The following is a 27607-nucleotide window of genomic DNA, read 5'->3' as shown; positions in this document are numbered from 1 at the left end:
CTGTGACTATTCATAAATAACAGGATGAAATTGGCTTGTACCAGTAAGTGAAATAAATTGGTATCCAACACTATCTAGATCAGGGGTGTCCAACCTTTTGGCTTGCCGGGGCTGCATTGAGTGAACAGAAATGGTCTTGGCGCTGCATATAAAATATATCATATAGTTAACTCTTTCACTGCCACGGGAGACCAAAGTCGACCACCTGGCTGTACTGTAGGTGCATTTGAACAATGAATAAATGTAAGAAATGCCGAATATTTGCCTTAAAATTCTAATTCTCATTGTCTAATCTAACAGTTAACTCTAACATATTGGTTAATATATATATTTTTTACAAATAAACAGATATTCACTGCAGCACTAGCATTTCTCACTGGGAAAACCACTCCAGCAGTCCACCTACGTAAAATGTCAACATTAACAGTCCTGCAATACTATAATCCACAAAAATAAGCCAACAAATTTGCAATAAAGTAAAGAATTCACATTACTGACTTAATAAAATGATCCTGAATAAGCTACAAGAGAGTCTCACCCAAACAAATAACTGGTGCCAGAAACATGGCCTCAAGTTAAATGCCAAAAAATGCATTATCATCCCCTTTGAGGAGAGTGATGTCCCCACAAATTATCACACTAATAGCAATGTTGTAAGCACGCAATCAGTCATGAGGTGCTTGGGCACCCAGGTTGATAGAAACCTGACTTTTAACCACCACATTGTCCCCCGTTGTATGGAAAGCTTTTTACATGGCCCCTTCATTATTAAGGGTATCTCATCCAGGGACAAGGAGGTCATAACAGCCCTGTATTCTTCCTTTATAAGAGCCATTATTGAGTGCATTGCCCCTTTTGACATGTGCTTCAGCAAAACACCCTGCCAAAAGAAAGACTACAACCATTTCTGACAAAAAAGGTCAAAGGACTAAGTTCACTTAGTTATCCAAACAGACTAAAAAGCTTCTTGCTTTCCTCTGTCTCTCACTGGCTCCTATACATTTCATCACTGGCTTGCTTTCCAGGCTAAGAAAGATCCTGCCTTAAGAGACTTCCTTTACTTCAGAAATACTGGTTATATTTAAAACGCTCACTACAAAGACCACATCCTTCACTGCAACATAAACAAGCCACTTTGTATGGACAGGTTCTTGACTCAAAAACCTTCAACTTCTGTAAAAAGCTCCTCTCATCAAACAATGTAATTTAGCAACATGACGACTGGATGGCTGGATGGATAGCCATAAATGTACTCCTTGAGTAAGTAGCATAGCCTTCATCAAACCGGATGGAAAATCCACATACTATCCTTTCCTAGCTGGATGGCTAAGATCTATTATACCATGATCCCCCCAAAACGTGCACGCTGATTGGCCAGCGTGCCCGTTGTAAATCGAGTTATACTAATGGAAAAAGGTCCGGTCGCCCGGACTTTTCCATTAGTATAACTTTTTTTTTTAAAACACTGTCTCGCTATGTTAAATGGGTTTAACATAGCGAGACAGCTTTAAAATAAGCAACGGAATCTCCGTTGCTTATTTTAAAGCTGTCTCGCTATGTTAAACCCATTTAACATAGCGAGGCAGTGTTTTAAAAAAAAGCAACGGAGAAAGCAAGATCTCCGTTGCTTTTTTTTTGTGTCTCGCTATGTTAAATGAGTTTAACATAGCGAGACAGTTTTAAAATAAGCAACGGACATCTCCGTTGCTTATTTTAAAACTGTCTCGCTATGTTAAACTCATTTAACATAGCGAGACACTAAAAAAAAGCAACGGAGATCTTGCTTTCTCCGCTTTTACAACTCTGATGTACCGCGCAGGCACGCAGTACATCAGAGCTGCCGCGGATGCCAGACATCTGCGGAAGGGCAGCAAACAGGCATTATACTATGCCATTATTTAAGAAAAGTAATAGCTTTTTTTCTTAAATAATGTCATGGTATAATAGCAATAACCCACTTCTGGGTGTGGGTGATGCTAAATTTACCCACGGTTGGCTTTGTTTGGTCCTCGGCCTCGGGACCAAACCATGCCAACCGTGGGTAAATTTAGCATTACCCACACCCAGGCGTGGGTTATTGCTATAATATTGGTTCCTCAAGTCTATTTGCCCAGGAAGAGGGGCATGTTTAACTAAGAATTCCATTTGCAAAACTATATTCAGTATACATATTAAATCTCTTTCTCTCTCTCTCTTACACACACAAACACATGTATAAACACACACACACACACACACACACACACACACACACACACACACACACACACACACACACACACACACACACATACGCACAAAGCCCCTGCTTGCAAAATAGGCAACCTCAGTGACTCACACTCACTGAATGAAATTGTTTGGAAGTCAAAATATCTGAAAAAAAATTCATAATAGAGATGGATTCATCCATGCAATTTCCCACCACCAAAAGGACCATCAATAAATCAACAAACAACTGCTCAGCAAAAAGTAAATCAATAAGAAATCCATAAACTCTCTAAGATCATACTACATACTGGAGTAAACATATAACTTCCCTCCAATCTAAAGCCATTTGACATTCAGACATTTTAATTTGTGCAGAAGTTATTCACAGACTGACAGCTTACTAAGTTGTAATGCTGACCTTCACTTTTGAAAAAAACTAATTCCCAGACTTTGTCTATAGCTCAAAGTGCAGAGAGGATTATTTTTTTATTTATTATGTATTTATTTATTTTTGGAAAACACCTTTACAAAGTCTGGGAATTAGTTTTTTTCAAAAGCGAAGGTCAGCATTACAACTTAGTAAACTGTCAGTCTGTGAATAACTTCTGCACAAATGGGCATGCCTTCGTTGAAGATTGGGTGTCGAGCTGGCACCTCGGTGTTTCATAAAAAATCTATTGCCAATCATTAGCGGACCGGAGTTCCGCTGTGGCGACCCCTTACCGGGAAAAAGCCGAAAGACAAACAACAACCTTTAAAACTGTTAAATTGATTACACACCCAGAAACATAGAAAAGTTATTGTGATAAGTAAACCACAGACTGCTGCAAGAAATTAGTCACATTATGACTCAATGCTTGCGTCCGAACCAATGAGGCATACCTGTCAATTCCAAAAGAATTAAAGTAGCTTAATAAGAAATTTATTCGCAAGGTTACATGGCAGTTTATACTGAAAATAACCAGAGATATTAAAAAGGCTCTGTTTCTCAACATTATGCCGAAAAGTCTTCCAAGGTAAATACAACCTTCTGATTTAGTATGGAACCGTACCTCTCAACCTTAGAGCAAGAAATCTGGACAAAGCGAAAAATAAAAGTGGGACACAGGCCCAAAAATAGTTATGCATCACAGACACCATTGAAACAACTGTAGCTGCGAACATTATACATCACTTATAATCTTTCTATCCCATCATTGTCAGTTAAGCATTATATGGCTCATTCAGTCCTGCCTTCTTTTGCATCAAAGAAAACCATGCTTTGAAATGACAAATGCATTAAGAATAATCAATAAAACACATTGCATCCACATCCTGCAACTTCCTACCTGCAAACAACCACAGTGTTTTCAATGAAACTAGGGCTGCTTATTTCCCCAGATTGACAGCTCTCCCTAATTAAGTCTAATGGTATACAATCTACCAGGATCTGGGCTATCTGAGATAAATTAAATTATGGCCTGTAAATTGCAAGTGTACTTTGTTTAATTAAACTATATTTCTAAGCCCACTTACTGTATTTTTTCACTAACATCCCAATATCCATTTCCAGGTCACTTTACAAGACATTGGTAGTGGTAGACTTGGCATCCTTCAGAACCCCACAGGCCCACGCTAATACTGCTAGCATTGTCCATTAAATGTAAATATCCATCCACTGTAAATGGCAAGATGCTATGTCTTAATAAAACTACTTTTGGCATGCCTAGTACCCAAGTTTCAGGTTTTGGAACAAAGAAACATATTCTCCACAGTCTGGAAGTCTCTGTCTTTAATAATCATCTACTGTTGCAGCACTCCCAACACACACACATACACATACACACTAAAACCCCCAACATTTAAAAAAATGACATTGTGCCCACCTGAATTTCCAGTATTGATAAGCCACCAAAGCTATGCTTACTGTTGTCCAATCTACCACTGCTTAGAACCCACCAATGACAAAACATACTGGGTGCTTTTTTGTTTGTCGGAAAAAACAATACAACTTTATATGCTACAGTAACACATAGTCAATCCACTACTGACCCATTAACCTTAGGTTGTGTCTCAATCTTACTCGCTGGAACTGCATTACCTTGGATGACTACTTTTATTTCCTAAGCAAAAGACACAAATTGGAAGATGAAGCAAAAATCCAGACATTCTTCAAAAATCCATACAGTTGAGAGGTATGATTTCATATTAAATACAAAACTCTCCCTGTCAGGAAAGCCGCAATTTAATGAAAGTGTACTTTTAATGTACAATATATTTGTGAGCTAACTTATTTGTGTTCAGTAAGGTAGACTGTTTGTCATTAGCCTCTTTGTGCACGTGTCCCTGTCATGCACACACACACACACACACACACACACACACACACACACACACACACACACACACACTCTTCTTCTACTTTCACACACACAAACATTCTGCTTTCATGCCTGCACCCACTCCGTACTTACCTATTAACACAGGTAAGTGCTGTCTCTTTCAAAGGCAATGGCGGCAATTCCATACAGGAGTCCCTCTTCAGCGAGAACACACACACACACACACACACACACACACACACACACACACACACACACACACACACACACTGATTCTTCGGCGCAAAATAATGGCGTAAACACACTGACCCTTTTTTGGTGCAAAAACAAAACTAGAAGGGTGCTTTGGCACATGCGCACACAGATGTTAGACTTACAGGTCACGGGAGTGAAAAACACAAAGCAAAAAAGTGTTTTGAGGTGTGCATACATCAATGTTGCAGTTAGAGGTCGAGGGCCACAGGTTGGACACGTCTGATCTAGATGGTTCACTAGTAACAATGGTGGATGCCTCATCAGTGTCACAAATTCCTTAATTGTCTTGCATACAGTACACTTTACTTTTACAATTTTTTTTTTTTTTTACTGAAATGTTTCACAAAAATGTAAGAGCCATAGAAATGCTATTTTGTGAAGAAAGAGCTGGTGATGTTATGATTTAGCTCTGGGTTTCATTGCAGCCTTATAAACAAGAATGCAATGAGAATGTTTTATTGTTCTGAGATTTCACAAATGAGCCTTCTCTCTAACTAATTTTCAGCTAATGGTTGTATCACACATTCATATGGGTTTTATTATATGTATTATGGCAGGCTATGTCAGTAGACTATCTTAGTGTAAATAATGACCAACTACTTGTTTCAGAAACATCAGTATTTCATAGACACACTTTTTGTCCCTTTAAAGTGCAATGTGATCTCTACATGTGTTTCTGATGCTCTGTCAGAATTGCATTTTTAAGATTATTTTATGAGGAACATAATTTCAAAAGATGGTTTATCAGACGTAAGCAGCATGTAAAATGTATATTTTATTAAGGTGGCAGAAAATTGATTAATGTTTTTTCATTCTTCTGGGGTGTTTGTTTAGTGTTTGCCCTTTTTGTCTTTAATGGCAGGTGAATTGATTTTTTTTTTTCTTGGACATTATAGCTGCAAATGTATTTTTCTGGATCTGCAGTACTTGTGACCAACTGCTGTGTGTGTGTGTGTGTGTGTGTGTGTGTGTGTGTGTGTGTGTGTGTGTGTATATACGCACGCTTGCTCTGTTTTTAAGCCTTCACGCCCCATGGAGTATTGTGTTATTTGTCAATACCTCAAGTTAAGGCTCATTTAATACCTGCAGCCCAGAATGCAGAAATATTTTTCATCTCCTTCCCTTAAAATGCTTTGTGGTATTCCCTTTCAGTACCTGCTTCAGAACATCAACTCTGGGTTCAATGTAAAATAATGGCGGCTATGTTTTTATGAATATTGTTTTCCTATGAATCCATAAATCTTTCTTTGGAAAGTTTATTCTATTCTGTTACCTAATTCTTTAATGAACTATTCTCTGCATTGGAGTAGCATTTGTTTAGATGTGTATTCATTCAATTCACATGAAGTAAGAGTTCTCAATGACATCACACATAGTTTTGCATAAATGCAGAGTCAATGACTGATGGATGTCACCCGATATATATGGCTTTGTACTAGTTGTGTGCAGAACATGTTGTACGATACCATGATCAAATCAAGAGCTCTCCCTAATGGAAAAGAAATACAGAAAGAAAAGCATTCATTATCGCTGGGTAGATCAAGCCTGGAACATCTGAAAGGTCATAATGTCCTGTGAAGTTAAAGCAGGCTTGGAAATATGTCAAATGATTAAGAAGCATAAGAAAGGTATAAACAGGAAGAAATGAGTAAACAGATGATGGGTTAGGCTTCATTTTCTTGTCCATATATGTAACATATTTTTTCGTTTTTATAAAGGCAAAACACTAAATAATATTAATTCAGTAAGTACATGTAAAAGAACAGCTATAATTTAAAATCATGCACTGCTTTGATTTGACTACAGAGGAAAAAAATAGCTGGAGACACATTTCACCTGGGAAATACCCCTACTCTTTTCAGTAACTGCTATGGCATCTTTTACATCCACCTTAACTACCACTAGCTCAGGCAGATAGCACCTTAGATTACCATCTCATCTGAAGGATGGTACAATTATGAGAGGGCACCCATAAATGCTTTACTGTAGCATCTGTAATGGAAAATTAAGCCAGTTACCTTGGCTAGAACCCATAGGCTTCTGATCTTCCAGAATGTCCATAAGGATAAGAGGATTGAAATGGAAAAGTAAAGCTGGGGGAGATTTAGAACAAAAAATAAGGATGGGGACAGAGATTTGGTACTGAGCACTAGTTTTCTCTGCCAATACATCCAAGTTGCCTGTATTTTGTACTAGGGTTATTCTAACAGATTACTGTTTACGTACTGAGGCATTGTTCTGTAGTGGTGAAAAGAAAAGCATGTGGTGGAAAGTGGTATACAACACCGTGTTGCTCCTACACAGTTACTGATTACTCGATTCATTTCCTCTTGACATTAGTATGGCATTTTCATGCTCTCATTAAATATGGATGCATATTCACCGTATCATCCAGATTCCACTCATATTCCAACACATGATCTGCGATAAACTGTCAGTCCTCTAAAGTGCCCACAGGTGCACTGTATGAGTGGGTATGGGTGGATGGGGTAGGAATGTCTCTTATGTTTGGCTGACTCCCTAATCAGGATTAGTTCTCGGACTAATGCCTAATATTTACTAGAATACACTCTGGTTCTTGTAGTACCCCATATAATATATGTTCAGTCTCACAAAATGAATAAAAATAACATTTTCAATAAATACATTAAGAAGCAGATGGTAGGCAATGTGTAGATTCAGGAATGGAAGCGTCACTAAAACCTGAGCAACATCATGGGGCAGTAACTTGAGTGCTCACTATACTACTGTCTTTTCAGAGTGGTCATCTGAAATGCTCTGGCAATGTAATTTCTACTCAGGATGACCACATCTGCAAATTTCTAAAACTTCAGTAAAATGATTTAGAAAAAAGAAGTACTTTATATTTAATTTGACTTCACTACAGGAAACATGTACTGTTTATAATTAAAACTATGCTTTCTGTGTTTATCTTATATTACTCAATAAAGTAAATAAAACTGCACTAACGACTAAAGGTTGGACTAAAATACAAACAGAAAATCTAAAAACGAATCATAGTCCAAACACCAAGGCTGAAAACATCCAAGTAAAATCCAGCCAAATTTATTAAAATGGAAAAGCGCTTTCACAAATGTGCTTCATCAGATCTTAAAGCCAGTTCAAAAGAAATAATATTTAAACTACCAAAAACCAATCACAAATTAAAAACAACGTACAAAACACACGCCAAGAGCAAGACAATGAAGAGCATAAAGTCAAATATGGTCAGAAATCCAGTAAAAGTATCTTGATAAGTCCAATACTTAATATTCCAAAGTCAGTCACCAGACGCTTCGTATATCAAAAGGATTTAATAAGGGTGCACATAAAACAACGGTGAGCGCTTTCGCAAATGCTTCATCAGACCAGTTAAAATTATGTCACTGAAGGATTTAAATACACAATTCGGCGGGAAGCCTACAAAAAATCACAGTTCTTAAAGAAACATTAACATTCAAATCCGTTGTCATTAAATATAAACACTGGTTAAAAATAATTTCAACTCTATACCAGCAATGACATTCGAAAATCAGTGCATCAAAAGTAAAAGACGTAATGAATCCATATATAAAAAACAATTATAAGAGCATATCCAACCCTGTGTATATATATATGTATATATATAGAACTCAGGGCATATATGTATGGATTGAGCTAGTCTACAATCTGCAAATTACAATATTAAATACATTCCTATCATAGTTCTAACTAACCTAAAAAATAAAAACATATAAAAATATATAATATATATAAGATATATATAAAAAATATATATAAAATATATAATATATAATATAACATCCTACCCTACACTATAAGTGAACACATAGGTTCAACAAATAAAAATAAAGAATTTCTTAAAATGCAAAAGACCTACATATATAAAAAACAAAAACCTACCATACATCACGAATACATTTTAAATAACTCTTAAACTACAACTAGTTACAATCATAAAGACTATCGATACTTTATCTGGAGCCTTCTCTTCTTTAAATATGGTTTAACTGGCACCCTCCCATTAAGCCCTGGTGGTCTGTCAGACCTAAACTTGATAATCCAGTCACTTTCTCTAGACTCTGTAAGATTGGACAGATCTCCTCGCCTAAAGGAATCATGTAATTTCTCCAGAATCTTAAACCTGAATGTATGAGCACTACCTAACTCTATTGCATGTTTGCAGAGCGTTAAGGTGCCTTTCTAATGTGGTATATATGCTCGCATCCTATCTCTAAGGCACCTGTTGGTTTTACCAACATAGAATGCGGGGCACTGGGTGCACGTCGCCAAATAAACCACATTGGTGGACATACAATCGCCTCCAGCTTTAACTCTAAAAACACCATACCCATTAGGGTGTGTAAAATTAGGGTCAGAATCTATATAAGTGCAGAAATTACAATGTGTGCAAGGCACTGTACATAACATAGACTCTATATTACTAGATGACCGAATCTTAGGGTAGCATAACAAACTTTTAAGATTTTTCTTATTCTTGTAAACAAAACTAGGCTTCTCTCCTAGTACATCTTTAATACTCGGTTCAACTAATAAAACATGCCAGTGTTTACTAATGACATCTTTAATGTTCCCCACATCTCTGGTATAATACAATGGACAAGCTATTCTTTTTAGATCTACATTAATTCCCTTGTCATCATGTTCCAAGTCACCTAACCTCTCAGAAAATAGGGTGCAGCTCTACCTTTCCTTAGATTGTCAATCTCTGATAAACCTGTAGATAAATCCCTATCTGTGTAACCTCTCTCTCTCAACATCGATTCTAAACTGGTTAGCTCATCCATGAAATTACCATCATCGGGTTATATCTGGATACTCGCATTGCCTGGCCTTTCACTATATTCTTATAGATATGGCCAGGATGCATCTGGCTGCAAAGGAATTCCTATAACAGGCTTTCCTATACAGTCCTGTGTTAATGATACCTTCAATCTTTCAATAAAGATGTCTAAGAAGGATATCCTAGTATCAGAAGACTCATATGTAAAGTTCAAAAAACTAGTTGTAACATTCATTGACTGAACAAACTGTACTAACTTTCTGCTGTACCATCCCACAAGAAAATTTAGTCAACAAAACGCCTGTAAAACGGTATATACCTATCAAACAAACTACTTGTGAACATGTGTCTAACTTCCCATTCGGCCATGACTAGGTTGGCGTAGCTATTGGCACAAGAAGTGCCCCTAGCTCATCATCCTTCTGCAAGAATAATTGTTCACCAAAACAAAAAACATTAGACTCCAGTATCACTTCTATTAAACACATTAATACATTAATCTCCTCTTCATTGAGGCCAGATACTCTTCTCAAGTAACTATCAACCATTCCTAGTCCTGCTAAGTTAGGGATCATTGTGAATAAGGACTGGACGTCCATCGTGACAAATATATACCTATTACCCACAGGACTCCGACCCAAAAACGTATATAAATCCAGCAGAAACTGTTTGGTATCACGCAATACATATTGGTTACAGTTGACTACGTCCCTCAACATACTCACATATATCGAAAGTGGTTCCGTGACCAACCCCTCAGCTACTATCGGCCTATAAGGGGATTGACTGGATCTTTGTGGATTTTGGTGACTTGAATCACTGGTATTAATGGGTGCTTCACTTCAAAAAATTCCAACAACTGTTCATCAATCAATCCATTCATCTTAAGGTCAACTAATATCTGGTGTACCCTAGCACTAATGCTATTCACTTGTTCCATAGTGCATTAGTGCTAGGGTACACCAGATATTAGTTGACCTTAAGATGAATGGATTGATTGATGAACAGTTGTTGGAATTTTTTGAAGTGAAGCACCCATTAATACCAGTGATTCAAGGTCTACCGAAAATCCACAAAGATCCAGTCAATCCCCCTTATAGGCCGATAGTAGCTGGGAGGGGTTGGTCTACGGAACCACTTTCGATATATGTGGAGTATAAGTTGAGGGACGTAGTCAACTGTAACCAATATGTATTGCGTGATACCAAACAGTTTCTGCTGGATTTATATACGTTTTTGGGTCGGAGTCCTGTGGGTAATAGGTATATATTTGTCACGATGGACGTCCAGTCCTTATTCACAATGATCCCTAACTTAGCAGGACTAGGAATGGTTGATAGTTACTTGAGAAGAGTATCTGGCCTCAATGAAGAGGAGATTAATGTATTAATGTGTTTAATAGAAGTGATACTGGAGTCTAATGTTTTTTGTTTTGGTGAACAATTATTCTTGCAGAAGGATGGCGTAGCTATGGGCACTTCTTGTGCCAATAGCTACGCCAACCTAGTCATGGCCGAATGGGAAGTTAGACACATGTTCACAAGTAGTTTGTTTGATAGGTATATACCGTTTTACAGGCGTTTTGTTGACGACCTATTTTTCTTGTGGGATGGTACAGCAGACGAGTTAGTACAGTTTGTTCAGTCAATGAATGTTACAACTAGTTTTTTGAACTTTACATATGAGTCTTCTGATACTAGGATATCCTTCTTAGACATCTTTATTGAAAGATTGGAAGGGGGTATCATTAACACAGGACTGTATAGGAAAGCCTGTTATAGGAATTCCTTTTTGCACCGCCAGAGTATGCATCCTGGCCATATCTATAAGAATATAGTGAAAGGCCAGGCAATGCGAGTATCCAGATATAACCCCGATGATGGTAATTTCATGGATGAGCTAACCAGTTTAGAATCGATGTTGAGAGAGAGAGGTTACACAGATAGGGATTTATCTACAGGTTTATCAGAGATTGACAATCTAAGGAAAGGTAGAGCTGCACCCTATTTTTCTGAGAGGTTAGGTGACTTGGAACATGATGACAAGGGAATTAATGTAGATCTAAAAAGAATAGCTTGTCCATTGTATTATACCAGAGATGTGGGGAACATTAAAGATGTCATTAGTAAACACTGGCATGTTTTATTAGTTGAACCGAGTATTAAAGATGTACTAGGAGAGAAGCCTAGTTTTGTTTACAAGAATAAGAAAAATCTTAAAAGTTTGTTATGCTACCCTAAGATTCGGTCATCTAGTAATATAGAGTCTATGTTATGTACAGTGCCTTGCACACATTGTAATTTCTGCACTTATATAGATTCTGACCCTAATTTTACACACCCTAATGGGTATGGTGTTTTTAGAGTTAAAGCTGGAGGCGATTGTATGTCCACCAATGTGGTTTATTTGGCGACGTGCACCCAGTGCCCCGCATTCTATGTTGGTAAAACCAACAGGTGCCTTAGAGATAGGATGCGGGAGCATATATACCACATTAGGAAAGGCACCTTAAGTAACGCTCTGGCGAAACATGCAATAGAGTTAGGTAGTGCTCATACATTCAGGTTTAAGATTCTGGAGAAATTACATGATTCCTTTAGGCGAGGAGATCTGTCCAATCTTACAGAGTCTAGAGAAAGTGACTGGATTATCAAGTTTAGGTCTGACAGACCACCAGGGCTTAATGGGAGGGTGCCAGTTAAACCATATTTAAAGAAGAGAAGGCTCCAGATAAAGTATCGATAGTCTTTATGATTGTAACTAGTTGTAGTTTAAGAGTTATTTAAAATGTATTCGTGATGTATGGTAGGTTTTTGTTTTTTATATATGTAGGTCTTTTGCATTTTAAGAAATTCTTTATTTTTATTTGTTGAACCTATGTGTTCACTTATAGTGTAGGGTAGGATGTTATATTATATATTATATATTTTATATATATTTTTATATATATCTTATATATATTATATATTTTTATATGTTTTATTTTTAGGTTAGTTAGAACTATGATAGGAATGTATTTAATATTGTAATTTGCAGATTGTAGACTAGCTCAATCCATACATATATGCCCTGAGTTCTATATATATACATATATATATACACAGGGTTGGATATGCTCTTATAATTGTTTTTTATATATGGATTCATTACGTCTTTTACTTTTGATGCACTGATTTTCGAATGTCATTGCTGGTATAGAGTTGAAATTATTTTTAACCAGTGTTTATATTTAATGACAACGGATTTGAATGTTAATGTTTCTTTAAGAACTGTGATTTTTTGTAGGCTTCCCGCCGAATTGTGTATTTAAATCCTTCAGTGACATAATTTTAACTGGTCTGATGAAGCATTTGCGAAAGCGCTCACCGTTGTTTTATGTGCACCCTTATTAAATCCTTTTGATATACGAAGCGTCTGGTGACTGACTTTGGAATATTAAGTATTGGACTTATCAAGATACTTTTACTGGATTTCTGACCATATTTGACTTTATGCTCTTCATTGTCTTGCTCTTGGCGTGTGTTTTGTACGTTATTTTCGCTTGCTTTTCACTGAGAGCATTAACCCCAATTGGTACCGGTGTTTTATTTTTATTTGACAAATTAAAAACAGTTAAACAATTAATGATGCAGAGAACGTGCCTTCAAAGCAGGTTTTAAAGGTATAGAAAAGTTGTGTCTTGGAGACCTATGTGCTTGCAAAATGGCTATCCATTTTATCGCCATGGACTCTGTTTTATTAATCAGATCATCTCCTCTTAGACCAATATCAACAATTTCTAAGGCTGTAAATCTAAAAGAGTGCCCTATATTCACCTGAACATGTTTATAAAGTGCATTTAAATTTTTTTTCCTTCTAACTTGATTTGTTTAGCTGACTGCATATTATGTGATTCTTTCTATGTAGAAAAGACCAATAAGAAATTTAAAGAGTGAGTCCTGCAACATTTGGGAGATATTAGAATGAAAAAAAATATTAGATATATATATATATATATGAATGTTTTTATTGATTGTTGTTTTATTGTATATATTTGAACAGTTGAGTTGTTTTTATACAGGTTGGAAATGAATATTGATTCTTTCACTTTAAGACTGGCTGCTTTTCCCACCATTTTTTGTATTTAAACTGATGAGTGAAATGTTTTAGTAGGTCTGATGAAGCCATCTGGTGAAAGCGCTAACCTGTTTGTGAAAAATAAATTATATATTCTTTATACTGAACTAGTTGCAGTACCGGTTATTCATTCATATACTGTGGACTACTGAAGTATCGAGGATATTTATATGCTACTTTGGGACATCTGCTTTGTTATGCTCTTGCCATTCGAATTTTGTCATTTAGTTTGGTTTTCAGCTTTTTTGGCAAGCACATTAACTCCTAACAGGCTTATATTCTTTTTGATTACTGTTCAATCTCAGCCTTACTACAGGATATGTACCCAAAGAGTGGCGTACAGCAACACTGGTCCCTCTCCACAAAGGTGGTGCCTCAACGGATCCTTGAAACTATCGCCCCATAAGCCTGACTAGCTTGGTCTGCAAAGCTATGGAAAGGATCATCATGGACCTCATAAATAAAGATATTGGGGACCTACAGACACTGGATCCTACCCAGTTCGGCTTTGTTAAGGGCAGATCCTGCCTCTTAAACCTGGTCGATTTCTTTGAAACAGTCACCAAGGCCATTGACGAGAGAAGGTGGTCCACACAGCCTACCTGGACCTCGCAAAAGCCTTTGATACAATACCCTACTCGGGCATTATAGATAAGCTCACCAGCTTAAATATAAACCTCTATGTCACTAGATGGGTTGCAAACTGGCTCAAGGACAGAACCCACATGGTTAGAATTGCTGGAGCCATGTCAGACTCCTAACCAGTTACAAGTGGCGTCCCACAAGGCTCAGTCCTGGGACCTCTCTTGTTCGGTATATATTTCTCGGAGGTACAGGCCAACACAGAAGGACTGTGGCTGACCAAGTTCGCAGATGACTGCAAACTGGGCGCCATAATCGACTCTCTAGCCAACACAAGCATCCTCCAAAAGGGCCTCATAGAAACAGACAACTGGTGCCAGAGCCATGGCCTCAAGCTAAACGCCAAAAAGTGTATAGTCCTCCTCTTTGGCAAAAACAAAGTGCCCACAAATTACCACATAGGTGGTAATCCATTAAGTACAGAAGAAGTAATTAGGGACCTGGGGACCCAAGTTGATAGCAATCTCTCATTTGACAACCACGTGGCCAAAGTGGTTAGAAAAATATTTTATATAGCCCACCTAATCATGAAGGGATTCACATCTAGATCAGGGGAGGTCATTGTGCCTCTTTACTCATCCCTCATCAGGCCCATAATTGAGTACAATGCCCCTTTTGGGAAGTACCTTACCAGACAACTGCAGCAACTGGAAAGACCCCAAAAGTACCTCACCAAGAAGATCAAAGGGCTCAAACAGATGCCATATGCTGCCCGGTTAAAGAAACTCCTGCTCTACTCAGTGGCATACCGCCTGCTCAGAGGTGATCTGTGCCTGACGTATAAAGCCATGTCCAACCCAGAATTAATGGACATGCTGCACCTCAGAAAATCCAAATCCCATTGAGCTACGCACTCGAGAGACTTGAACCTCAGCACTGAAATAAATAGGACGTGCTGGAGGGACAGATTCATAACCCAGAGGTTCCCTTCACTCTGGAATAAAATCCCAGTCCAGGTTAGGCAGAGTCCCTCATTGACTCTCTTCAAGAGGAATCTTGATGAGTGGATGGGAGATCGTAGATTTACTCCGGGTATCACTTCTGTGTCATTGTTAGACAGATGCACAGTATACTAACCTCGAAAAAGGGCATAGCAAAATTCATTTTAAAATGGGCGGCAAAAGCCAAACACACTCTGGCTAGGCTTATAAATGCCCTAGGGCAGATAGCCTAGTATGAACCTATGAACAGCACACATAGCCTTGATCATTTTCCTTTTTCTAATGCTATTATGTTACTAATTGTCGATACTTGATTTATCGTTTTTTTTATTTACACTTGCATCTGCAGATCTTCTCCATTTATTTCCATGGCAAAGGAGTTCTTATGTGAAAGATCTCATTAACAGTATTAAACAGATAAGCAAACATACAAATAAATGAATATATGAATGAGCAAATAATAATGTTCGTGGATGTGAATGATGCAACTTGCATACGTGAGGTGTAATTGAGAAGTTATCCACTTGCTAGGAAACTAAAATCAAGCAATTCTGCTGCACTCAATGTACATTAACTTTTCAATTAGCTGTGCCTGTGGAATATCATTTTTAATAAGAAAATGACTGTCATCCTTGTGGGTACAATAAAAGGAAAACAGTGTATATTCTGATGAGTCACCATCTGCTTTCTAATTAAAGTGTAATGAACATAAAGCAGACATAGTGTTTTGAGGCACAGTTGGAATATAAAGCAAATATATCATATGTACAGTATGAAATAAGTCTTGGCACCCTACACAAATGCAATGGAGAGGGAGATTGATAAATTAACATGCACAGTTGTGGAAAGTAAGATTTAGCTTCAGATTAGGTTGCAGCACAGCTAACATGATTTTGCATTGACACAGGCAGAGGACAAGAAGCCGAAGATGAGGAAAGAGTCCAGCTATGCATTCATAGACTTGGAAAAAGCATATGACAAACAGTGTTTAGGCTCACAGAAGGGTTCCCAGTGGGAGCGGGTGAGCATCAGAGTTCATCTCTGAGCTCACTGCTGTGCCTAATGGTGATTGGCTACATTAATAAAGAGGTGAGAGAGGACAGATCAACAAAGCAGCTGTATGTGATATGGCACGGTTAGCAGACTCTAAACAAGAATTACAGCAAAGGGTAGGGGAATGGAATAGGGGAATGAAATTTATCCAAGTTATGCACTTGCTAGGAAAGGAACTAAGGTTGGGAGGGTGGCCTAATGGTTAAGGTGTTTGCCTTACAAACACCAGGTGCAGGGTTTGAGTCTCTCAAGGGATAATTGGCTAGGCTTAAAATGGATTGCAAGGGCAGTTAGCCTAGTACTGATCTATGATCTATGATCTATGATCTATGAAATGCAAAACTAAAGACATTTAAGATGAAACTGGCACCGATAATCAGTGGTCATGGCAGCAAATAGGATAAATCAGAAAAAAAAACTGAGATTGAAGGGATAACTGTGGAATATGTGAACAGCGTCATGTGAGAAGGAGAAGAGAAGTCTGGAAGAAAAGATCAAGTCAGGACTTAGAGGTACTGCAGATAAATGTCAAAACGTATCATGGCTAGTGTGTGATTGAAGCATGCCAAAGAAACTGCAAAGCAAGATGTGGAAAACACATTGTATAACATTCTCTATACTACTGTTACGTGCCTTGTACTGATTGATATTTCATCACATTTAAGTCTTGACCTTTGTATTACTCCATTTATGAACATGTTCTTCTTTATTCTTATTTGGTTTGTCTTACTAACTGGAGCTTTTCTCCTTCTTGTATTGATTTGTATTTAGTCACATTTAAATCTTGTATTGATTTGTATGTAACTAGAGATTTTCTCCCCGGGCCTCCGCTGAAAAAGGACATGTGTCCAGTCGGACCATCCCGGTAAACAAATGTAAAGTACAATAAATAAAATAAAAATAGTGGTAAGACCAGTGTTTCTTTATTGAACAAAAATGTGAGTAATAAGGAGAGGTCAAATGAGGAAACCTTTGGGGATGGAGCTTCTTGAGATAAGTAACAAGATGAACTCTGGGAAAGATGAAGGGTTGGGGACATCAGAGCAGAAGCCCAAGTAGCTTCAATTAAAAAAAAAAGGACAAAGAGAACAGATTACAGTAGTTTGTTCACATATACATACAGGAAAGCAGAAGGATAATTATTTATTTTATTTTATTTTATTTTACATTTGTTAAAAAATATTTAATTTGGTAAGCAATTTGGTAAAGCATATTTGAGTGAGATGAGAAGTGGAAACAAGGAGGGTAGATTGTGTGACAGAAGACCTGTGAAAGATGGGTATGACTGTTGAAGAAGGCATTAGAGTGGCTCTGAAGTGAGAGAGGTTGAAAAAGCTGATGCCACACTGTGACCACTTGTAAACACTGGAAAATGGAGCTTGAGGATAATGATGTTGATGTGGTCATTGTAAAATTACATGGTCATTGTATACTTACAAAATGGCACTTTCAGATTAAAGTGGACAGCAGTTTGTGACAATGTTGAGGTAACAGACGTTTTCCAGTAATTTGCATCTTACCTTATCTGTATTTATATCAAGGATTCATATGCATGCATTCAGATAGACAGAAATATTATGCAGCAATCCAGCTAGAATTCATACATGCATGATCTAATCCTGAATATAATGCATCTAGATGTTAAAAGTGGGTGAGGGGGATGGTGGGGGGGGGGATAACAAATGGCCATATTGTATGCTGAACACTCTTTAATTTATTTCTTACCCCCAACTTTGCTATTTCCTCTATTGCCCACCATGTACCCATTAATTGCCCACTGCGATATTCTCCTATGCCAAACTAGCCAGCAATTTGTAACTGGTGGTGGTAGTGAAGGAAGGGGAAGCCAATGAAATATGACTAATAAAGAACTAATTTCCTCATGCCTGAGGTCACTAATTTATTGCTGCTAAAGTGAAATTCCAATTATATAAAATAAAATCCAGAAATTATATGTATGATTTTTTTACTGAAATTTGTAGTCATTACTCCATTATAATTTTTATTTCATCTAGATAAGAATAAAAATAAAACAGAATCTAATTATACAACACACAGCAAGTAAACTGAAAGGCAATTTAAGCTTGTTTATTTGACTAAGAACATTTTGTGAGGAAATTATAATGACTCTAAAAATAATGAAAGAAATATAAATGTTTACCCTGCCCAAAGTAGGCTTTTAAATGAACTGTAGCAGCACTTTTATAGCCCAGCATTTTACAGATGACATCAGCGTCTTTAATATCCCAGTTATCATCACATATGGTTCCCCATTCTCCTCCATAAAGCACTTCCACTCGACCCTGGTTACGTGAAGACGCACCAACAAGTCGTACACTGATTTCATTGGAAACGGCTAGTAAAAGTAAAAAGACAGCAGAACATTAGAGGAACAGCAAATGTCCGCCTTTGGTAGCAATTAGATAATGCCGTTTCAGTTCATAGATATCAACATTAGAAATGAAACTGACAGACCATTATGGAACACAGTATTTCTCTACAATGAATACCCCAAATGGCTTACTGTATTGAATTTCATTATACAACCAGCACACTGTACAAATGTATCATGCGCACACACAGGCATGCCCGTGTAATTATGCACACACACACACACACACAAACACACACGCACACACACACACACACACACACACACACACACACACACACACAGTCAATAAGATACATCTCTAGCCCTCCTCTCTTTCTCTTTTTCTTTGTATCGTTTTAGTAAGTCATCTCTGTGGGTGTTCCAGTTGTTGCATATTTCTGGATAGATGCAGTACATGCCAAAGGGTGCATTTTATATAAGTTTTTCAGGATTTGGAAACTTATGTGGATAGTGACCTAACATTTGACCAATATGTTCATATTGTTGTAAGAAAGCCCTTTTGTATTGCAGAGCTTATAAACAAAGGGATCTATGAATTCATTATACCCCTTTACTCAGCCCTCATTAGGCAATTCAATGAATATAATCTCCCTTTTTACATGTATCCATCCAGACACACGCAATAACTGAAGCTCACAGAGATACCTTACTAATATGGTACAAGGCCAGAACAGCATGTCCTACATGGACCAACTCAAAGCCATGTCACTATACTTGGTGTCCTTACAGACTGCTAAGAGGTATCTCATATCAAAGGCATCCTCCAACCCATTACTGATGGATTTACTGCACATCAGCAGGTCAAATGGCATCAGAAATACTTCCTCTAGGGATCTAAACCTCTTCTGCAAAATGGGCACATATATATATATATATATATATATAGATAGATAGATACACACACATATCTATTTATTTGTAGTCCCATATGAAAAGAAAATGACAGGAACTTTACTCTACAGACTAGACTCAAGTATGACATACACCTTCATTTATTTGTATGCTGGCTTGTGAATAACATTCTTACTACCCGGACCTATGTGCATGCGATACATTCATTCTAACTTCTAATAAGATATGCATTATGTACTTTTCTACTACCTACATGTTTGTCTGGGAAAAACAGTAAAGCATACCCTGCATCTAAGTGGGGATATATGGATTCATACAGGAAGGGAACGGCAACCCCAAAACCATTTATTAACTTAAAAATTGCTAAAGTTAGACAGTAAACAATTTGTATGCTTACACATTAACTGGCACATAAGATAACCAGGAAAATACTGTTTTGAGTTCTTTGAATATTTGTATAACGTATTTTCTTACTTTAAAAATGTATGCTATGTAACAGAAAGTAAATGCAGTAAGTTAAAAAGAAAGCACTTGACGTGGAGTGGTACCTGTTTTGTTCATTGTAGGAGATATATGATAGCAGTACCAAAATGATGTATTATGCATTGTATCAGGTTAAACAAACCACTTGTACAGATAGCACCCTTGTCAAAACATCTGTAAGTACTCTGAATTTGCATGTGTAAGATGTATTTGTTTTTGCACATCTCCTTCGGTATAAGGTTAACAGACACTAGATGACTGACAGTTTCTGAATGCCTTTTAAGGGAATACGAAGACATGCAGAAAATACCATTATTGTGACATACAAATTGTCACTCCTGACTCTACTTTTACCAGAGATTCTGTATTATTTTCGTCACTTGAGCTGTTGCTGAGTTTTTTCTGTTAGCTGGCAGAGGACAGTAGTTCCAGTGTCAGACAGGATCACGGTCATTGCATTCCCATAGTATGATTTAGAAAAACTGCATTTAAAGGGCAATGACTTCTTATATTCCTGCACTACTCAAGATATAGAAAAAGCTTTGTCAATTGGTAGTAGGAAACGCTTGATGTTTGAGCTGTCATTGTCAGATTATACATGTTTTTGTTGGACAGAAGTATTTTCCTTTACTATATCATAATTATTTCAGGCATTGAAACAAAATGTTTTCCTCAGACACCCTTTCCTTTCAGGATTTGCACTACAGTAGGTAAAAGGGCATATACCTTTTACTTGCGTTACAATACTCTACACAGTGCCATATATACTAACTGCAGTTCAGTGAAATGAGTTTTTAGTGAAGTGGTCAGGGTGAAATGAAATTCAGTGAAATGAGATTCAATGAAACAAGGTAGAACCGTATATATATATATATATATATATATATATATATATATAGATATAGATATATATAGATATATATATATATATATATATATATATATATATATATATATATATATATATATATATATAAATGTAATGCTTGCTTCCTGTAAAATTAGAGTTAACTTTATTTTGAAAGTTAATTAATGTTTAGATTGTACCGGAGACCACAAACACTTTGCGTGTAGCACCTTCATAGTTACTCTACGTTAGATGAGATAAACATATCAGAATAATATATATTATTGATTTTAAATAGTATTAATCACTTGCATACTTGTTTTATTGATAGATTGGGGTTTTTTTTTTATGTACTAACTGCCACTTAGATTGCAAGTGCGATGCCACAGGAAAGACTTTCCATCTCCTTAACTGATGAATATTGCACAAAATATTGAAATACATTTCTTTATAAGCTCATAAGAGGTACAGGACCATTTAAGTTGTATGACCTTATACAACATGCCACTGTAACACCTCGAGTTGTTGAGTCTGTAGCAGTACATGGAAAAGACTTCCTGCTTTTCCTGGTAAGTAAGATACTTTAGGTAGAAGATTTTTTTTTTTTTTTACTTAGAAACCTCTTGGGGTTGTCTATTTGGACAATAACGTCTGTATCATATTTATGTTCACTTATGCTCAGTTTGTAATTATTGTGTTTTTTAGTGTTGTAACAAATTGTACCCTCTCTGTATTATTGTCACTTTGCTGTACTTACAGTATGTGTGGAGCATGGCTGCATATTGTATTACAATGTATTTACGTCCAAGTTTTTCTCCCTAGGCCTTTGCTAAAAGGGGACAAACTTTCTGCCCAGTTGAACATTCCCGGTATACAAATGTAAAAAAAAAGTTGATATGTTGAGTGAAATACATAACAAAGAGGCATTATATTCTATAATGAAATAATCAGTGCTAAAGAGAAGAGGGTGACATACATTTGGCTATTAGTTGTACAAAGTGGAAGGATTCTATGACTAAAGATATCACATGATGATCAAAGGAAAAGGAACTATCAAACCAAGATAAATAAGATCATTAAGTACCTTTCTGTTTAAATACCAAACTACCATATGTATTATCCGCCCTGAATTTAAACAGGTAAACTAAAAAGAAAGTAGCCAAGCCAGCAAGTCCCAGGACACAGGACATAATCACTTTAATACCCGAAAATGAAAGTAAAAATTGGGTTAAGAGCTTTTGTCTTACATCTTTTATCAATACTTCGTCTGAGCCTCGTGTTATAAACTGCAGTCTTCTTTTAAAAGGATGAGTCACATGACATAAAATCAGCTGACAGTGGGCGAATGTCCTTCAAAGGTTGTTAAAGGTGCAGGCCTTAAATGTCAAAAAATGCAGTTAATTTAAAAATGTTAAAATATATTACTTATTCATAAAATAAAAATAATATAACTTAAAAGCCTGTTTGTTGGTAAAATTGTTATAAAAACAGAATATTTCATGCAGCTGGGGATGTGAAAAAAATGTATATATTTAAAAGTGTGTAAAAATATATTTGTAAACTAGATATGTACCAAGTATTTACTATACATGGATCACCACTTTACAGTTCTTAATCTAAGAGCTTTAGTAATTGAGGTGTGTTCACTTAACCCTTGTGTATTAGCTGTATTAAGAGCAGTTGTCAGTGTAGTTCTCTGTAGTTTAGTGCATTCTCCCACTTATCACTTCTAGGAGATTTTTCAGAATTGTAAGTGATAAAAAAAAAAAAAAGATTTTACTTTTTAAATTAACACACTGGGAGGAATGCAGTAAATGGATCCAGGTTATGACAAATATTCCAAACAAAAAAACACTTCCATTTGGATAAGTAAGATTTCCTAGTAGCGAGTTTCCTAGCCTCCTGTGGGACCTAAATCATGTCCTCAGAAATAAAGGGTCTATAGGGGATCAAAACCCTATCACCCACAATGTCAGTTGAAGAGTGGACATGTGGGGGATAGAAAAGAGATTCCTTGTCTTGTGTGAGGAGGTCCACATTGTAAGGTAATGTGTGGTGATTGTCCCTGGCAAAATGCAGAAGAAGAGGGAACTAATGCTGTCTGGGCCAAAATGCAGCCACCAGCAAGATTTTAGGAGCACCTTGTTTTATCTTGAACAGGAACTTCAGAATGAGATTAAGGGGAGGGAAGGCATAAAGAAATATCCCCTTCCTATAAAAAGAGAGGGCAGACAACGCTGGCACAAAACAGAGGAAGTTGTCTGTTCAGAGGGGAGGCAACTAGACCTATCTAAGGAGTACCCCACTGGACGACAATATCCAGAAACATGCCTCTGTGAAGCATCCCCTTCAGGGATCATGTTATGACTTGCTCAGAGAATCTGCCACTATGTTCTGATCTGAGGGAATGTAAACTGCCTTACAGGTCACCTGATACTAGACAGTCAGCTCCCTAACCTGAAGAGCTAACCTACAAAAGAGATAAGACCTTATCCCCCCTTGCTTGTTGACATACCATATCATTGTGGTACTGCTTGTGGGAATTGAGGGGCCCTGGAAGGAAAAGAGAATAAAAAGCCTGTAGAGCAAGCATATGAGCTCTCTTGTCTTTGACTTTGATGAGGTCTTTCTTTTGCTGAAGCAACCAAAGGCCATGCACCTTCAGAGGACTGAAGGAGGACTCCCATCTCATGTCTGAGGTATCTGTGAAAAGTTCTTGAGAGGAGAGTGGAGGTTGAAAAGGAAGCCCTGGGTTGAGGGATGACTGATTAATCCACCATTGAAGTTCCAGCTCTCAATGAGGCATGGAAGAAGGGGGACTAGAAAATCTGAAGGATGAGAATGCTGAAGGCAAACTGTCTTTAGAAACCAGTGGAGTTTTCTTGTGTGGAGCTTGGCTAGAGGCAGCATAGGAATGCTGAAAGCCATATAACGCACAGCCCTCAGAAATTAAGGGATTGAAAGAAAGTAATGAGAGATAAAACCTAGGGAGGAGGAGGAGGAGGAAGGGATGCCAGCTTTGGAACAGTCTGGATCCTGCATCCCAGAGAAGCATGATCCTGAGGAGGAGTCAGGAAAGACTTCTTGAAATATATAGCAAAACCCAGGCTTTGCACAAGAGAAATGGGAAAGTGTAGATAATGAAGCAAGATCTATGGAGAGGAGGCCTGAATAAGCAGGTTGTCCAGGTAGGGGAATATCTTGTATCCCCCCTTAATCTGCAGAATGCAATCACAGGAGCAACGCATTTGGTGAAGGCCCTTGGGGCAGCAGCAAGTCCAAAGGGAAAAACAGAGAACAGAAAATGCAAGGAAGCAACAGAGAAATGTAAACATTTCCTGAAAATGAACTACAAGAGGAACTAATCCCTCAAATAAAACAGCTATACAATCTCAGCCTCACTACAGGATATGTGCCCACAGAATTGCATACAGCAACAGTGGCCCCACTCCACAAAGGTGGAGCCTCTATGGACCCTGGAAACTATTGCCCCATAAGCCTGACTAGCTTAGTCTGCAAGGCTATGGAGAGGATCATCATGGAGCTCATAAACAAAGACATTGGGGACCTACAGACACTAGATCCTACCCAGTTCGGCTTTGTCAAGGGCAGATCCTGCCTTTTGAACCTGGTTGACTTCTTTGAAACAGTCACCAAAGCCATAGATGAAGGGAAGGTAGTCCACACAGCCTATCTGGACCTTGAAAAGGCATTTGACACAATACCCCACTTGGGCATCATAGATAAGCTATCCAGCTTAAATATAAACCCCTATGTCACAAGATGGGTCACAAACTGGCTCAAAGACAGAACCCACAGAGTGAGAATTGCTGGAGCCATGTCAGACTCGAAACCGGTCACAAGTGGCGTCCCACAGGGTTCTGTCCTGGGACCACTCTTGTTCGGTATATACTTTTCCGAGGTACAGGCAAACGTGGGAGGACTATGGCTCACCAAGTTCGCAGATGACTGCAAACTGGGCGCCATAATCAACTCTCCAGCTGACACAAACATCCTTCAAAAAGGTCTCAAAGAGACAGATAACTGGTGCCGGCGCCATGGTTTAAAGTTAAATGCCAAAAAATGTGTAGTCATACCCTTTGGCAAAAACAATGTGCCCACAAATTACCACATAGGCGGAAACCCATTAAGTACAGAGAAAGTTATTAGGGACCTGGGGACCCAAGTTGATAGCAATCTCTCCTTTGAAAACCACATTGCCAAAGTGGTTAGAAAGGCCTTCTACATAGCCCACCTCATCACAAAGGGTTTCACATCTAGATCAAGAGAGGTAATCATGTCCCTTTATTCATCCCTCATCAGGCCCATCATAGAATACAATGCCCCTTTTGGGATGTATCTTACCCGACACCTGCAGCAATTCGAAAGACCCCAAAAGTATCTCACCAAGAGGATCAAGGGTCTCAAACAGATGCCATATGCTGCTCGGTTAAAAAAACTCCAGCTCTACTCAATTGCATACCGCCTACTTCGAGGCGATCTATGCCTGACATACAAAGCTATGTCAAATCCAGAATTAATGGACATGCTCCACCTCAGTAAATCTAAATCCCTTAGAGCCACATGCTCGAGGGACTTGAACCTCAGCACAGAAATAAATAGAACTTGCTGGAGGTACAGGTTCATAACCCAGCGGCTCCCTTCACTCTGGAATAGAATTCCAGTTCATGTGAGGCAGAGCACCTCACTGAATCTCTTCAAGAAGAATCTCGATAAGTGGATGGGGGGTCGTAGGTTTGTCCCAGGGATTACTCCCGTGTCACTATTAGACAGAGGGACAGTAAACTAAACCTTAAAAAGGGCACAGTATACTCAAATCAAGGGGTGGCATAAGCCATACAGAATTGGGCTAGGCTTATAATTGCCCCAGGGCAGATAGCTTAGTATGAACCTATGAACCTAAAAGGGGCTGGATATGAATGTTTAGATAAGCATCCTTGAGATCTTGGGAAACTAGAAAAGCCTAAGGAAGAAGCAGAGGAAACAAGGTTTCAAGGGACAGCAGCTGAAGGTAAGGGACCTTCAGAAAGGTATTTACTTGAGAAAGATCCAGAATGGTCTTCAGCTGCCTTCTATCCTGGGCTCCAAGAACATTCTGGAATAAAACCCCTTCCCCCTTTGAGACATTGGAACTTCCTGAATACTTCCCTGAGCTAACAAGCTATGAAGTTCCTCTGGAAAAAAGGGCAGTTGTTCCTGAGGAAGCTGAGGAATGCTAAGAAAAGGGGGAAGAGATTTACAAAATATGTAGTAACCCTGGCAAATAATGCAAAGAACCTAGCAGTCCTGGGTGATCTTTAGCCAAATAGGAAGAGACAGAGAGAGGCACAAAGAAAGAGGAATGTGACTGGGAAGAACAGGGTAAGGACAGTCAGACAGCACATGTCTTTTCAGGAAAAAGAGGCTTCTGAGTAGAAGGAGTTTGGGTAGCCTTAGAAGAGAGAGCCCTTCTATTGCCCTTATTATCTTTGGGCAAGGGTGAGACAGTCAACTGACAAAAGCAGGCTTATTAGGATAATTCTTCTGAAACCTGGGCACAGGGGAAACAAACATATGCTTCATCTCCTGTAAGACCTTGCCCTTTTTTTGCAGGGACTTAAACAACTATCCAGCAACAACACCAAACAGATGTTTATTACCCAGACGAGTATCCATCAGTTTAGCCTTGATATCATCAGGCAAATGCTAAAGTCTGAGCCAGAAATACCTCCCCATAACAGATCCAAAAGCTGTAGCCCTAGATGAAGCATCAGCGGTTTCACAGCTGCATTTAATGGAATGATGAGCTACTTGGGATGATGTCACTAGCAAGGAAAGAGGAGAAGGCTTTCCTTTAGAATCAGGAGATCAGAAATAGCCTGACAAACTTGAGAGAGAAGAGCCAGAATGTATCTAGTCATGTGTGTCTGATAGTTAACAGCTCTAAAGGCTAGGGTAGCAGTAGTGCACACTGTCTTAACCAGCCTCTCCATGGTTCTGCTATCCTTATCAGATGGCAGAAATTTTGTGGAAGGAACAATTTGGAAGGCTTATCAGAAGCAAATGGCACCACAGAGGGGTCAGCAATGGGACACTTATAAAGAAACTTGCAAATCCTCAGGGACTTTATAAAACCTACAAGTTTTTTGGGGAGCAGGAGCCTAAAAACTAGTGGAAAAAGCATCCAACAAGTGGAGGAGGAACAGCAGAGGGCCTAGAAGGCTCCATTTGCAGAAGCTCATACTCCCTCTTTTGAGCACAGTCCCATTTGAAATATTCATCATTCTGGAAAGAGTATCACCAAAGGAAATCTCCTCAAAAGGAGTCAGGATAGATGGACTCTTTTTCCTTAAAACCACATTCTAGTAGCAAAAGAATCTGGGAGGAATATGTAAGGGACTCTTGACAGAATCAGCAGCATCATCCTCAGAAGAATCCTGCTCACTGGGTCTCTTAACAGGGGTATGATACCAGGGAGGAGCAGGAACAGAAACTCTTTGTGGAGGTTTAAGAGCCATAACAGCATTAAAAAGACCTTGAGTGAACTTTTGCCATTCACTCTTAGGACCATTTGGAGCAGGCGGAATATGTTTATTTTTCAGCTTCTTTTTAAGTGGGACATCAGCCTTGAAAAATTTAGGAGGTTCTGATTAGTGAAGACACTCAATAATGGTAGTGAGAACCTCTTTC

General features: G+C 38.1%; 1 protein-coding gene across 2 annotated transcripts in view; it reads right to left on the bottom strand.

The window, feature by feature from the left end:
* Positions 1-27607, bottom strand: part of LOC122811043 — a 442144-nt gene that overhangs the window by 20571 nt on the left and 393966 nt on the right. For both annotated transcript variants that reach the window (XM_044082579.1, XM_044082578.1), the window contains one exon: positions 18502-18696. In XM_044082579.1, coding sequence (XP_043938514.1) covers positions 18502-18696 — 195 coding nt within the window. The remainder of the gene's footprint in view (positions 1-18501; positions 18697-27607) is intronic.

Source organism: Protopterus annectens, chromosome 9.part0 (genome assembly GCF_019279795.1).
Source record: "Protopterus annectens isolate FY-2018-M chromosome 9.part0, PAN1.0, whole genome shotgun sequence".
Classification (NCBI taxonomy): Eukaryota; Metazoa; Chordata; order Ceratodontiformes; family Protopteridae; genus Protopterus; species Protopterus annectens.
Note: the sequence above shows the minus strand (reverse complement) of the source record. Positions and strands in the feature narration are given on the sequence as shown.